Source organism: Anthonomus grandis, chromosome 2 (genome assembly GCF_022605725.1).
Source record: "Anthonomus grandis grandis chromosome 2, icAntGran1.3, whole genome shotgun sequence".
Classification (NCBI taxonomy): domain Eukaryota; kingdom Metazoa; phylum Arthropoda; class Insecta; order Coleoptera; family Curculionidae; genus Anthonomus; species Anthonomus grandis.
Window position 1 is genome coordinate 25,892,419 of NC_065547.1, and position 15,897 is coordinate 25,908,315.

At 32.0% G+C, this 15,897-nt stretch overlaps 2 protein-coding genes across 3 annotated transcripts in view; one reads left to right on the forward strand and one right to left on the reverse strand.

Annotated features, from left to right (window-relative positions):
* Positions 1 to 15,897, forward strand: part of LOC126750216 (uncharacterized) — a 303,441-nt gene that overhangs the window by 10,995 nt on the left and 276,549 nt on the right. For both annotated transcript variants that reach the window (XM_050459759.1, XM_050459760.1), the window contains exon 2: positions 15,492 to 15,737. In XM_050459759.1, coding sequence (XP_050315716.1) covers positions 15,492 to 15,737 — 246 coding nt within the window. The remainder of the gene's footprint in view (positions 1 to 15,491; positions 15,738 to 15,897) is intronic.
* The window catches only part of LOC126750221 (uncharacterized), a 140,164-nt gene continuing 136,608 nt past the window's right edge, over positions 12,342 to 15,897 (reverse strand). The window contains exon 2 of the mRNA XM_050459772.1: positions 12,342 to 13,080. Coding sequence (XP_050315729.1) covers positions 12,481 to 13,080 — 600 coding nt within the window. The 3' untranslated portion in view covers positions 12,342 to 12,480. The remainder of the gene's footprint in view (positions 13,081 to 15,897) is intronic.

The window sequence follows — 15,897 nt, forward strand, 5'->3', positions numbered from 1 at the left end:
CCTTCTTCTACTTTATGCAGGGTCAGTACGCCAATGAGTCTTTGATCAAAATAATGGCAATGGAATATTTAAAAAAAATGTACCTTGAATGACATTTTTCGGAGAAAATTGAAATTTAATTATTGACCTTTTAATTACGCCCTCTATTGGCCAAACGAACTTACAAATAATTTGCAGCATTTTCTCTTGACCACTTTTATGATATCAGATTGATAGTTCCCGAGTTACAGCTGCTATCGAGGCTTAGTTAAACACCCAAAATACGTTATAAGTAAATATCCTCTGTGGTACTGTAAAGAATTTTGTAACTGGTAGATCATATTCCATATAAACTTTTTCTCTTTATCAACTTTTTTTAATTTCTTTTTTAAAGCAAAGAAAATTATTCATACAATGTTGGTTTTTCAATTTTAAATACTTGGTTTTTTTTGGCTTTTATAGTATTGTACAGAATCTATGTTATGCAATAATATTATAGAATTTAAGCTTCTGTCTTTCTTCTGGAGTTTCACAAAACACACACCTTCCTTCTCAAACTATTTATAAATGACTAAAGTTTCATCTTGGCATCATTTTTCTTCTTTTTCCTTCTCTTTACTAATGATCTGACTGGCTGATTTAATTTCCTTGTGATATATAAAGTAATGGCCAAAAGTAGATAGACAAATGGTTTTTAAAAAAAATCAAAGGAAATAAAAATTCTATAATAAAGATATTTAAGTATATTATGGGCAACATAAACATGTATAAAAATAATAAAACATTCTTTAGAAACAATCACCTAATTAGGTAAATAATAAGAAATAACTAAATATACGCTGGACAAAAGTAGATAGACAAATTAAAAAATTACCAATACTCTTTTTTTTTCGAAGTATTTTTTTTTAAATTACAAACTAAACCATCTACAATATTAGTATTTTGTAAAATACCCATTATTGTCTATTACAGCCTGACATCTACGTGGCATTGATTCAATAAGATTGTCTATGAGTTTAAAACCAACATTTTTCCATTTCTGTTGCAACCGTTCGAATAATTCACCTTTATTTGAATAGTTTGTATCCCTAATATTACGATCTACAATTTCCCATAAATTTTCGATGGGATTAAGATCGCGTGACTGGGATGGTCTATTTAAAACTGGTATTTTTTCTTCTTCGAAAAATTGCTTCATAATTTTGGAGGAATGCTTTGTGTCATTATCTTGCTCGAATTGGAAGCTCAATGGTAAATTGTCTTCGACATAGGGCAACATAACATCTCTGAGAATATCCCTGTACATAATCCTGTCCATTATGCCCCCTATGCGATGTAACGGGCTCATTCCATAACCTAAGAAGCAACCCCAAACCATCACTGATCCACCTCCATGCTTAACTGTGGGTTTTGTGTACTTGGGATTCAAACGCTGGCCAGAAAGACGTCTAACATATTGAATTCCATCAGAATTGAACAAATTAAACTTCGATTCGTCGCTCCAGCGAACACGTTTCCATTCATGCTTTGTCCAGTGTATATGCTAACGGGTAAATTCCAATCGGGCTATGCGATTCTTTTTTGAAAGCAATGGTTTTTTTGCTGGCCTTCGTGCAAATAGATTCTCTTCTACCAACCTTCGTCTTACAGTCCTTGAGGACACATTACAAATCCCTAGAGCCTGTAATTCTATCTGAATTTTACGAGAAGTCGTGAAAGGGTTATTCTAGCTAATTTGTTTTAATTTGCGTACAGCTCTAATGTCCATTTTTTTGGTCGACTAGATTTATTTTTTGGCTCTAATGATCCTGTCCTTTCATATCTTTTGATAATTGCTTAAACAGCTTTTCTTTTAACATCAAATCTACGAGCAATATCAATTTGACGATCACCCGCGCTATATGCATTAATAATGCGTTGTCTTAAATGAAGAGAGAATCTAATTCCGCGTGGCATATTGCACCTTGAGTTAAAGAGAAGCAATACTATACTAATTTTATTTTATAAATATCTAGACAAAAAAATAATTCCAAAATGGTTTTTGTCTATCTACTTTTGACCAGCTATATTTATACTATTACTTTATCTGATTTATATTGCTTTATTGCTTTATCTGACCACCTTACAATAAACAATAATTTAAAATCTAGGGGACCTGTGGGTAAATCTTTAAACAATTATATGAAAATAATACTTTGTCTATCTACTTTTGGCCACTACTGTATATTGCTTAACAAGATGACATTTACACAATATTTTCTGATGCCACAGATAGGCAGGTTAATGGGAAAAAATACATATTTGTGCTGTTGGTAAAACGATCTAAGTATTAAAAGAGCTATACAAGTCTTAATAAAAATTTAAATTTAGAATTTTTTTAAATTACCTTTTGAATACTTCTGAGCATTTGCATTTCACTTAGTAAATGTAATTGATGTTTATTAGTCTTTCTAGGAGGAGAAATTTTATGGTGTGTATTTTATATTTATAGTTCTGAATGGTGTAATGAGAAATTTTTTATTGTAATATATAATTAGGATCTTCTTCGAATCCCTTTCTGCTAAATGAGTTATTTATTAAGCAATAATCTAATCAAGATATCTATAACAGTTAATAGGTAGAAATATAATCCTCAGACTGAAATAGAATGAAATATGAATGAATGACTCAGAATGAAATATTTATTTGTTCTTGTGATACTTAATAAGTCTAAAAAATAAGTAGTTTAATTTGAACAAAATTCTTAATTTACGTTATTTTTACAGATTTTAAACTAATTGTGGGTTTAGTAATACTACTCAAAGAATATAAATGTGAATAAAATTATGTTATTTGGCTAAATATGAAAAATGATTGTATTATAGAAGCCATTGTCTTTGAAACAATAGTAATTTAAGAAATTTGGGGATTTTTTAATCTTCAGAGAGGTCATAAATAAGTCCCCAGTAAATTTATCAAAAGTTACAGTTTCTTGTAAAGTAATCGACTTGTACTTAAGGTATAAAAATACAATAATAAAATTAAAAAGTTTTGTAGAGAAAATACTTCTACAAAACTTTTCAATATTAATTGACTCCACTTCAGAATGTACTTTGTCCAAAGTACAAAAATAAAAATCAATAAATACCAAAACATAAATCTGAATATATTCTACACATCTAAATATTTCAAGTAGATATTAATATAATAGATAGTATAGAAATTCTGTATCATATTAGTATTGATACATTGGAAATTTTAACCAATAAATAACTAATTTGCATATCTTCATAACATTTTGCTGTCGATAATATTAAAGAAATATCAAAATCAAATTTGTTCAAGTGAGTAATTCTATACAGGAACCTGTAGTTGTTTATGCAATATTTGGCTTAACATATTATTTTTGGATCATCAAATATTATCGTTCTTCCTCATCAATATGTGTCTATGAAATGTAAAATGGCGAACAAAAGTATGAAAACATTTTATTTTTATACTATTTATTTCAATCACCTTATTTGAGTCTATCAGCGCAACAGTGGCCTAACCCACAAAATTGACATTTTGCGTTTTACGCTCATTTATGTTCCAAATAGCGCGATCTTTAAGGCAACAATCGCCCAAGCCACCTTTCTCTCTTTGATAATAGATGGCAGCACTATAGTTACTTGTTGCATTTCCTGATTAGTCGTATAACTGAGTGCAATACTGGCCTAACCCTGTAGTCTGTAGGTTAGGCCACTGTCGCATTATTATTCTGTTGTAAACAAAAAATCTCGTGCGTCAGCGTAAAAGTGAAAATAGACTGTTTTCTTTATAGTATAAAGTTAAAAAGAAGTAACTTAATGTGATTATGGCTTGTTCTTCATCTGTTATTGTCGGTAAGTATTTTGTATACATTTTACGTTATATTATTTGTAACGATTTAACCGGATATATTTTTTGAGGTTAGGTTTTAACAGTTTTCAAATTAGGCAATCCAGCAACCTGTCAAAATCAAAATTCAATGTGACTGCGATTGTCAAACATTGTGTTGTTTACATGTTTAATTGCAATTATTTTTGAATATTGAGAATCGCAATTTTTACTGATTATTTTGGCGGATTTTTATTATACAAAGGGTACAAATTGTTAAATTATTTAAAAATACCTGCGATATTAGAAAATGTGTTGACTTTCGTCAGTAAATGCGGATCGATTTCAATGTTTGACCATCACCGTCATATTGAATAGCTGAAAAAGTCACGTGGTTTGGATTGCCCAATTAAGTTCTTGCAAAATGGTTTTTTGAAACAATAACAATTCATAATAATTTCAACAGAGGAGTCGTTTTTTAATAGTATTCTCCGTAGTTTCTGAAAATTAGAAAACAAAAAATAAATATTATTTATTTTTTGTTTTTAGGTTCAGAAAATAGTGATAAAGATCCATTTCAAGATTCTGGGTCGGAGTATGTACCATCTGAAACGGGCAATGAAATATTTGAACAACGTTACGGGGTTCGATAGTAAAGCCGAAAAACAAAGTAGAGGTAAAAAACGCATAAGAAATGAAAGTAAATGGAAACGTAATATTGCAAAGAAAAAACGAAATGCCGGTCAAGAATACGTTAATATCCAAAAGAGTTGTGCCAGCTAAAATTTTTCTAGAAGTACAAGACTGTTGTGAAAGTCACTGTTGGGAAAAAATTAATTCACAGCGCCAACAAGCTATTTTTACGTTATTTTATAGCATTGAAACGCTTGATCTACAATCTGCCTATATTTTTGCACTTGTTGAAGTTGTAAATAAATTAAGAATCTATACTGAAAAAGCCGGAGTTTCAAGGCGTGAGAAAACTCGTATTTATTTTTTATGTAATGATACTGGGGAAAAAATAAAAGTCTGCAAATTGTTTTTTAAAAAAGTCCTTCAAGTTTCTGATGGCAGAATCAGTCGGGTGTTGGCTAATAAGAAAGAAGGTTTAGCTGCACCAGTAGATGGAAGGAGTAAGGGAACATCTATAAACAAAACTCCAGATGTAATGGTTCAGAGCGTAATACAATTTATTGAAAAATTCCCTGCCTATGACTCTCATTACACTCGACGCAAAAACCCACAGAGAAAGTATTTAGCCCCAGATTTAAGTCTTGGAAAGATGTATGAAATTTATAAACAAGAAAAAGAGCTCGAAAACGTGACTCCTGTCTCGATGTTCATATTCAGAGAAATTTTTTTGAAAAAATTTAACCTTTGTTTCCACGCCCCGATAAAAGATTCTTGCAAGAAGTGTGATTTATTTGAAAACAAAATAAAGTTTTCAATGGATGATGCAGAAAAACAACAAATTCAAATGGAATGAGAGTTGCATCATCGGAAAGCAACTTGAGCTAACTGCCATAGCTTTCGACCTCATGAAAACTTTACCGACACACGTCTTTTCAACACCCGTCATATCTACTGGGATTTGTTATTATAAGAGACAACTTTGGACGTACTGCCTCGGTATCCATAATTTAGGCACGACTGAAGTGTTTATGTACACATGAGACGAATCTGTTGCTTCCAGAGGTCCTCAAGAAGTGGGTTCATGCATTTTCCATTTTGTTAAAAACTATGTCAGCACTGAAAAACTAATCATGTATTCAGATCAATGCGGTGGGCCAAACAGAAATTTTAAGATGGCAGCTTTATGCAGCTACATTGTGTCCTCAGAACTAAACACGGTTAATGAAATTAATCATAAATTTTTTGTAAGTGGGCACTCCTTTCTACCTTGTGACCAGGATTTCGGGTTGGTGGAAAACCCAAAAAAATTCTTTAGAGACATTTTTATTCCAAATGATTGGAGGAAAGTTGTTGAATCATCCAGAAAAAGATTAGCCTTTAAAGTAATAGAAATGTCTGGCAGTGAGTTCTACTCTACAGCAAAGTTGGAACAAAATCTAACTAATCGAAAAATATCAGCAACTAAATCGAAAGTAGAGTGGCTTAAGATTCAGTGGCTACTTTATAAAAAATCAGAGCCATTTTGTATATTTTACTAGTACTCCAATAATGAAGATGTAGTATTCGAATCATTTAGTGTTGAAAAAAGAAGATCAATACAAACTTTGGAGAGTATTGAACTTAGTTACTTGTATCCCAAAGGGCGCAACATAGACGTTAAAAAGAGGAAAGACCTTCTGGAGTTAATTCCTTTCATACCGCCGGTTTATCACGGTTTTTACAAAAACTTAAAAACATCACAAAATACTTCAGAAGAGATTTTTTCCGAAGGAGAGGAGGAAGAAGAAACAGAAGACGTCTAAGTCTAGCAATATTTTGACATTTTGCTTCTTTGTAATTTTAGTTTAATGTTTACTATAATTTTATGACTTTCTAATAAAATATTCTAATTATTTTTTGTTTTTTAGTAATAATATACTACCAATAAATCAGGCTAATTAACACATTATCGTAATTTTAATAATGCAACAGTGCCCTAACCCACATTTTTTTCAAAAAAAAAACTAAAATCAATTACTTATAGGCTCATTAAATAAAAAATATTAAACATATATTAAAAATTGTAAAAAGTTTTTCGAATTTACATAACTTCTACTAAAAAAAAAATTATAATTTAACGCTAAAATTATAATGTCAATTTTCTCAAAGCATTCTTTTGGGCTTAGGCCACTGTTGCGCTGATAGACTCATTTATAGCCAAGAGTGTATTCTGTGCATGTTTGTTAAACCTTAGTAATAAAGCATAAAAAACGTAAACTCATTTTTGTGTATTATAATAGAATTGTGGTATTTTGTTATTCACAAAAGTATGGAAGTATTTTACATATTCTTCTATAAAGTTTACTTTAGGTATTGCTTGGCCCTAATCACTTGTGGTTTATTAAAGTATTACTAAGAACAATGCCAAAGTGCAAATATTACGACGCTGACTTTAAGCTTTATGACATGACTGTGAGACGTCGCCTTATAATGGGCCATCTTTATGGTCGGCGTGCTGTTAAAAAACCGTTGTTGACGAAACGGCATAGAATGACCAGACTAAAGTTTGCTACAAAGCACAAAGACTGGGCACAAAATCAGTGGGCTTCAGTACTTTTCGGTGATGAAAGCAAGTTTAATTTATTTAGGAGTGATTCTACAGGATATGAACGAAGGCCTCCTGGTCAAAGATTCAACCCAAAGTATTTAATTTTAACTGTCAAACATGGTGAAGGAAATTTCATGTGGGGATGTCTTAGGCGATATGGGACTAATCCAGTAGATGTCTTAGGCGATATGGGACTAATCCAGTAGTCAGAATTGATAAATCTGCCATTGTCATATATTTTCCAACAGGATAATGATCCTAAACACACCTCCAGACAAGTTAAGAATTGGTTTTTAAAGGAAAAAATTCGAGTATTGGATTGGCCTTCCCAATCACCCGATTTGAATCCTATAGAGAATCTTTGGCAGCACTTGAAAAATTAAATTAGAAAAAGAAATATCAAAAACCATGAAGATCTATGGATCGCCTTGCAGGAAGAATGGAGTAAAATTTCAATCGATTATTGTAAGAAGCTAATTGACTCAATGGGACGGTGATGCCAAGCAGTCATTAAGGCTAAGGGGTGGCCAACTAAATATTAACAAAAAAAGATTTATTGAATGAATAGTTGTTTTTTGCCTTATAACTTAAAAATGTTTCCATACGTGTGTTTACATTTTTTTTAATTAAAAAAAATCTACAAGATATATCTGAGAGTATATTTATTTTTTTACTGTATGCTATATTGCTTGCCGTCGCTGAATACAAAAATGTAATTTTAATTAATTAAAGTTGTAATGGTCTGAAAAATGTATAAATATTTCCGTACTTTTGTTCGCCACTGTACATCTCATCTAAGTCCGACCTCGGTGGAGCTTAATTTATCTAGCTAATTCTAAGTGTCGTGGTAGAATCAATTCTGTGTGCTGATCTTTTGTGTATGTTGAAATTATTTAACACCTAAACAGGCTAATTCAATCAAATCATTATGGTACCTTTGGATTTTATTTTTTCAGTTCAGAGACCACTAGTTTCATTTGCCTCAATCTCTTAAATTACTTGATAGTGACCTAACTTACTTATTAAACCCATACTGTATACTTTATTCTGCAATTAACTTTTTTGTTTCACTAAAAAGATAAAACAAATAAATTATCAAATTTTCACTTTTAGTTTAATTAAGGATTGCAAAAACCTGTTTTTTTTAGAAAAATTGGAGTTTGCTAGAAAAATATAAAGTTTTATGCAATCACTGTTCTGCTGTTCAAAGCATAAAAGTGGCAAAGCACAAAAACTGACATTTTTGTTAAAATTCACTCAGTCACACATCAATGGGAAATGGAATTCTACATGTTTTTGTATGTTTTTTCATTTTACAAAAAGAAGTAAGGTTTGATAATAATATCAGTGCAATTTCCTATGCATGTAAGAATCAATACAAAATGAAATGGTAAAACTTGCTTTTCTCAGATTTAACTTAAATGCAGTTAGCCACATTTATGCTTTGTACACAGCAGTGCTATGAGTCATGTATTCAGAAAATTAATATGGATGTTGCATTAAATCCCAGTTGTTTTTGAAAACATGTCAGTAGGCTGTGTGGGTCAAGTTCTTATCCAAATTCGAAAGATACTGAGACAGCTGATAATGATAAGACAAGATATAGCTAATTTATTTATTTGCAAAATATTTTGTTTTTACGCGTAAGAAATTTGCGGGGAGATAACGTTAGAATTTAACTGCAGTTTTTTAGCTATATTTATCACATTTTTTTTTTATACAAAAATGGTGAAAGATGAGATAATAATAATAATAATAATGTAATAATAATAAATAACTCTTATTAATCAAATAACAATATCTTTACAATTTTTAAACAACTTGCTTAGTCGCCACTCGGCGCAGTCTAGCTAAAAGCTACTCTACTGAACCAAGTAAAGATCCTAAATTCTTCTACCTTACCCAATTAAAAGAAACAAATCACAAAATTATATAGAAAATTACAGTAATAAAAAATTCCTCAGCAAAAATTGTTTTGTATTTAGCCCCAAACTGCGTATCAGAAATAGAGGCAAGATCAGTGGGCAGGGCATTGTAATATTTGACAGCATTATCTGGAAAACTTTTTTAAAACAAGGCCATTCGGTGACCAGGCATAGACAACTTAGAGCCATTCTGCATAATCATATTGAAACTTCATCTCTTATATAGTTGTTAGTATAAGTAAGTAATTCCCAAACTGCTCGGTAAACTGTTTTCTACCATGGGTTTGCGAGAGGCAGGTCTACAGTGTCACTAAATTATTTACCTGCGAGCACGATTTGTTGGATGCCTTTGAGCAGCAGGTTGTTAGCTCATACATTGATTTCTCTAAAGCTTTTGACAGGATTACTTATAAGCACCCTTTCAGTAAGCAGTCCCTAATTGCGTTTTTTGAATTCTATCGCATCCTTTTGACAGGTCGTATTCAGCTGATTCATCTGAATGGCTTTTTGCATAATGATATAGCGGTATTTTTTGCCCTAAGGGTCGTATATAGAGGCATTACATTTGTAATGATAGAATTAAATATTCACAGTATCTGGCTTTTGCTGATGATGTTAAATTTGATGGTTAGATTTGATTGTTACAATTTAATATTATTCTTCTAATATAAACATACTTTAAAGTTTAAAAGATTAGTTCTAAAAATATTTAAGGTTAAAAGGTTAGCATCACACCAAAATTTGACTTGTTTAAGGTCACCATTTATCATATTATATGTAACAAGGCGGAGTCTTTGTGATGCAACAAAATTCTAGGGTCAAATGCAAAAACTGCGCATGAGCCATACTTATTACTACTATTAATACTCCAGGTAGATCATTTGCATAGAGGACAAACAAAAAAGGGCCCAACACTGAATCATAATGAACGCCACAGTTGATATCCAAGTAGCCAGATGTGGAGTTTTGAAAAGTTCAATGGAGGAATTAATTGCGTTTGCAAAAATATTATAAGCTGAATCTGGCAAATTTAGAAATAGCCTAATTGAAATATCATCCCAACCAGAGGAGGAATTCTTATTTGTACCATACATAATTGTTTTTTTAATCTTTTTTATGTTGACAGGAGTAAAGTAGGAGCTTTTAGGTACAGAAGTATTACTAAGTCAGTCAATAGGATCATTAGAAGCTATAGACATGCAGTAATCAGATTACTGCTAACTCAACAGTAGTAACAGTTCGGTTCACTAGCTCACTGCTTAAAATTGGAGCCCTTGAAACCATTAACAATTCTCCAAATCTTTCTTTGCTTATTTGGGCTGACTTGATGCGATTATTGTAAAAAAATGTTTAGCATCTTTGATAGAATTGCGATAATCTAGAAAAAATATATATTACTACGGCACTATTTTGTAATATAATGTAGAGACCTAATTTTCTTGAAAAGTTTGTCAATCCTTTAGTGATCCATGGGTTATCCCTAACTCTTGATTTGAAATTAACTATTGGGAAAGAATCCTGATAAAACAATTGCAGCTTTAAATAAAAGGAACTAATGCATATTAAAGAGTTCTTAATGCTATTATAATCAACCTCATTGCAAAGTAATCTAAATGCAGAGAAGGTTTTTCTGCTTACTAAATGACCTTTTAGGACCATGTACATTATTCGCCCTTAGACGCACATTAAATTTCAACGTATCAGACAAATGATCAAAAAGAGCAGAATCCTTCATCCAATAAAGAACATTTTGTGGTTCTAAGTTAGTGCAGAAATAGTCCAAAATGGTGCAAGAGAGATTACTAGTTCTTGTTGGAATCTTTATATGCATGGTTAGGAAATAAAAAGTTTAGAATAAATGCTTTAATATTTTAGAGTGAGTTGGATTTATTCCTGCAAAGTTAATATTAAAATCACCAGGCGGAATAACAAAAGCAAGAGGAGGAAGAATAAAAAAGAGACTTTCAATTTCAACGAAAAATCAGCACTTGGGGATCTACAGACAACTATTAAAAATAACTTTAATTTACAGGAGTGTGTTATACAAAGTTCAAATTCGTTATCACTTCATAGGTGGTTATATTCTGAAATGTATTCAAAGTTATAAGCTTCTTGGAAGTCTTGTTTGCTTTATATTATTGTCTCATCCCTTTTATAACTTCACTTACAGAACCCAGATAGAAATGTGTAGTTATAGATAAACAGTGATTTGTCAACCTTAAGACAGTTAATAAAACAAAGCATATACTTGGATTTGTCACTCGTGACATATTTTGATCTCTTCTTAAATATAAATTAATTATGTGGTCTTCATTCTAAGAGCCATATTGATACTTTGGAATCAATGCAGAAAATATTTTGAAGGTCACTGGCTTATAAAACATAAATTAATATATATAATTATAAATTTAATTACAACTTATAAAGTTAGCAGTTTAATATTGTAAACTTACAAATGAGGAGATTGCACTCTGATGCGATATTTCTATTTAAATTATTAAATATGATTTGTATCATTGCCAAGGTTTGTCTCCTTGAATTTTTGTTTTCATAAAGGGCTCAAATTTTAACTCCAGAGATGGATGGCTTCCTGTATCATGACATTTTGTTTTTTTTTCACAAGCAAGTTGATGCAGTTTATACCAACCTCTCATAGGTATTTGACAGAGTTATTGATTGCAAAGTTGAGGTTTTTTGGTTTGGGCACTAGACTCTCTTCATTGGTTACATAGTTTCCTGAGAGGACGACATCAATGCGTATGGATTAATATAAGATAATGATTAATATATCATACTATTTGGTTGCACACTTTCATTCTTGAATCATTTGAGGAATATTGTACAGAAAGGCTATGGAAATCTTTTGAGGATGGTGTTAGAATCCGTAACTTGGTCTTTTCCATATTTTATTAACCACATTGAGCATCACCCAGAATAGATTTCTAAGAACTTGTGTTTAAAAAACCACATAATTTTTATTGATTTTCCTATTCCTGAATCCACTGTGATCCTGTAATTCATTTTATAATTATAAATGGCTTGCTATAATGTAACTAAATTTTACCTTAATTTAATTTTAATGTTGTACTTGCGCGTTTTTCGCTTTTATATTGCTGACTGTGCCCAACATTGTCCAATTTCTGACATAAAGATATTTTAACGAAATACAGGGTGTTTCAGAACTATGGGATCAAACTTCTAGGGGTTGTTCAGTGCAACAGTAGAATCCATTTGAGCATAGGAACCCATGTCCGCAAATGTGTCACTACCCCACTACGGCCCTAAGACGCGTTTAAATTTAGAAAAAATATTAATTACCTAAATAGGATCTGATGCATTTATTTTTACCTTTTGTATATGTTCAAAATGTCTTCCTCCAACCTCAATACACCGATTTAAACCCGGCACATGATTTCGGCGGGCTACACTAAAAATTTGATCCTCGTTTTGAATAATTTCAAATGCTGCTGTTATTCGTCCAATTAAGTCTAGCTCTGATTCTACTGGAGTTTCGTAGACTTAAGACTTTACATGTCCCCACAAGAAAAAATCGAGCGACGTTAAATCGGGTGACCTAGGAGGCCAAGAAACTGCTCCACCTCTGGCAATCCAACGGTGCCCAAACCGCTGAGCCAAATACTCGTACTCGTACTCGTACTCGCGTACTTGTACAGCGAAGTGAGCCGGCGCTCCATCATGCTGAAACCACATTTGCTGTCTAACGTTTACTGGAACATTTTCAAGGAGTTCTGGGAGAACTTCCTCCAAGAAACGCAGATAAATAGGTCCTGTTAACCGTTCCGGTAGAAGGTATGGCCCAATTAAATAATCATCAACAATGCCTGCCCATACGTTGACAGACCAACGATTCTGATGTTTTCTTGAAAAAATTGCATAAGGATTTTCTTCGTCCCAAACGTGGCTATTCCTACTATTAAAAATACCGTCTCTTGTGAAAGAGGCTTCATCGGTCCACAAAACATATCGTAAAAAATTTGGTTGTGCAATGATGTGATCCAGAAGCCATCGACAAAATTGAACTCTACGATGATAATCGGCTGCAGTCATACTTTGAACTTTCTGGAAGTGGTAAGGATGGAGTTGTTGCTCGTGTAGTACCTGCCAGACAGAAGCGTTACTCGTATTCATATTCTTAGCGACGTCACGTGGTGTGCTATTTGATGGTTCATCGGCAACTCGCTGAAGCACCTCTTCTTTAGATTCGACCGTTCTTACGATTCTAGCAACACCAGTATCATGCATCTTGGTCTTAAACATTCCTGTCTCAGCGAGCCGCCGATGAACCGTAATAAACTTTTTGTGTCCAGGATGCTGTCGTTCGGGATAACGTTCATGATACAACCGCGATGCTGCTCGTGCATTGCAGTTTGTTGCTCCGTATGCCAAATGCATATCCGCCATTTCTTGATTGGTAAAGCTATAAAATTTTTAAACATGACATTGAGAATTGACATTGATAAGCGTTGATTTTAAACAATTGGTATGGTATCATGTACAAAAGGTAAAAATAAATGCAGCAGATCCTATTTAGGTAATTAATGTTTTTTATAAATTTTAACGCGTCTTAGGGCCCTAGTGGCGTAGTGACGCATTTCCGGACATGGGTTCCTATACTCAAATGGATTTTTCTGTTGCACTCAAGAACCCCCAGAAGTTTGATCCCATAGTTCTGAAACACCCTGTATACACGGGTACATAGCAAACTTGGGAAAACATCCTCCAGAACTGTGATGCCCTTATAACATTCTGTAAATATCCTTTTTGTATGTATTAATGTAATGCTGTGTTATCTTATAAGTAGTATTCTTCATTGTCTTGGAACATTGAAAGACTAAAATTAGTAAACAACAACTTTAAGTTCAACATGTGCTAACAACATGTTCTACAAAGCAAAAGGGGTGTTTTGTTTACAAGCATATTCACTGATTCTCTGTTGTCAAGTTTAAACACATTTTCAAAAGATGAAATTTTTAGCTATATATTATGTTAATTTATATAACACATATAATAATGTTAATTTAACTTATTGGTGTTAAGAAGAAAAAAGGTCTCATGAGTGTTTTTGTGAACTGTTACGATGGTGAAAAAAGGCGATTCAAATCGATCTTTTCACAAGTAAATACCGATACTGTCATAACATCATATCAAGGGAGAACCGTCATCATAAACGTAGAATAGGGGATAATAGGAATAAACCTAAATAAAAACTTATTAAGAAATCTATAATAGTTATCAAATATTTAATTGCCATAAAAATGCTTGCTATTAGATTGGTACCTTTACACTAATGAAGTACGTTAAAGAAAAGCATGAAGAGTTCATAAACGGTAATATTGTTTATAATTTAAAGCATAACCTATTATTAATAAACATATATTTTTTGACGACATAGCTGGAAAAGATTCCTCGTGTCGGGGGAATCAACCAGGTCATCGAGCGGTGTGGCGATGTTGTTGCCTTTTTCCCTAATATACGTTATCTGCATTCATTTAACTCTGAATATTGATTTCTTTATAGAGTATCTTATCATATTTTATTAATTAAAAAGCTTCATATTTTATTATTGAGGAACAGTACTATTGTTTTGTATCTATCAAAATAAGTGACAAAAATTTTTTTGATACAAAGTGTTTTTTTTGCTATTTCTACATAAGCATTTGGCATAATCATCAAACTGCCCATGGTTCCACGGCAATGCAAATTCTAGCCTTTAATATTTAAGTTCATTGTTATAATTTGAATGTTAATTTTTAAGTGAACAGTTTTTATTCTCTTTACGTATCCCAATACATTTATACATTGCTTAAACTAGTGTAACCATTGCCAATAATAAAAAAAGGTTTGATTTTTATTAAATAGTAATAATTTCTTCAAATAAAGACTTCTAGCATTCCAGTATTATTTCTTAAATACTTACATCTCATATTAATTATCAGATATGAAAAAACATTAGTTTTTATTTTAAGAAATAAGGCGGATTATGAATTACATATGTGTAATGTACATAGTCAATTATTGCATATATGGTGCTTTTATCTCAGGTGCATTGCACGATAAAGTGCTTCATAAATCTCATAAAATCTATTTATAAATAGACGCATGACCGACATTACAGAGGAATCTAAATGTTAATACAGCATTTGATCCTATACAATCAATGAGTAGTTTTTTTATCCTTAAACCCATTTAGTTTCAACGTATGTATGTAACACCTACAATCATTCAAAAAAATCCTTTAGCTCTTCAAATAACAAAAAAACAGATAAAGAGATTGAACACCTAAAGATAACAAACTTATCCATTTTTCAGTTCAAGGGCATAGTCAGTCGAATACTAAAAACAATAAATTTTCACTTTTTATCTAAATGGCCCCTCATATGAAGTCGGAAGATAACAAATAGTTGATTATATTTATTACTAAATTAGCCATTTCATATTAGATAAGGACATTTATTTTAAGATATGTTATGTAAAATTGCCATACCCCCAAAAGATAATGTTTGTTTTAGCGAAAAATCCAGACAAACAATCCGGCACATATTGGAGCAGATCAAGACCCTTTCGCAGAATGACAAATATCTGTTATACCTGAAACTACCCTCTGAGATAACAGATATTATAGACCCGTTTAGGCAAACCCTTAACCCTTTGGGAAGCAGATCTGAGATCCATAAGACCATCGTTTGGATCCAGACCCATCTGGAGGAGGACCAAAATATCTCTTTACCTAAGAAGGAGGTGTATAATGAATATGAGTAAGTAATACTTTTTTGATATTATTTTGCACTAAAAACCCGGTTTTTCAGTGTCAAGGTGATCTGTTATTATATTGCGAACTTTTGTCTTATCAAGGAGTTATCTTTAATTGCTTTAAATAATCATTTCAGGAGGTGCTTTATTTTCGTGCTCATTTAG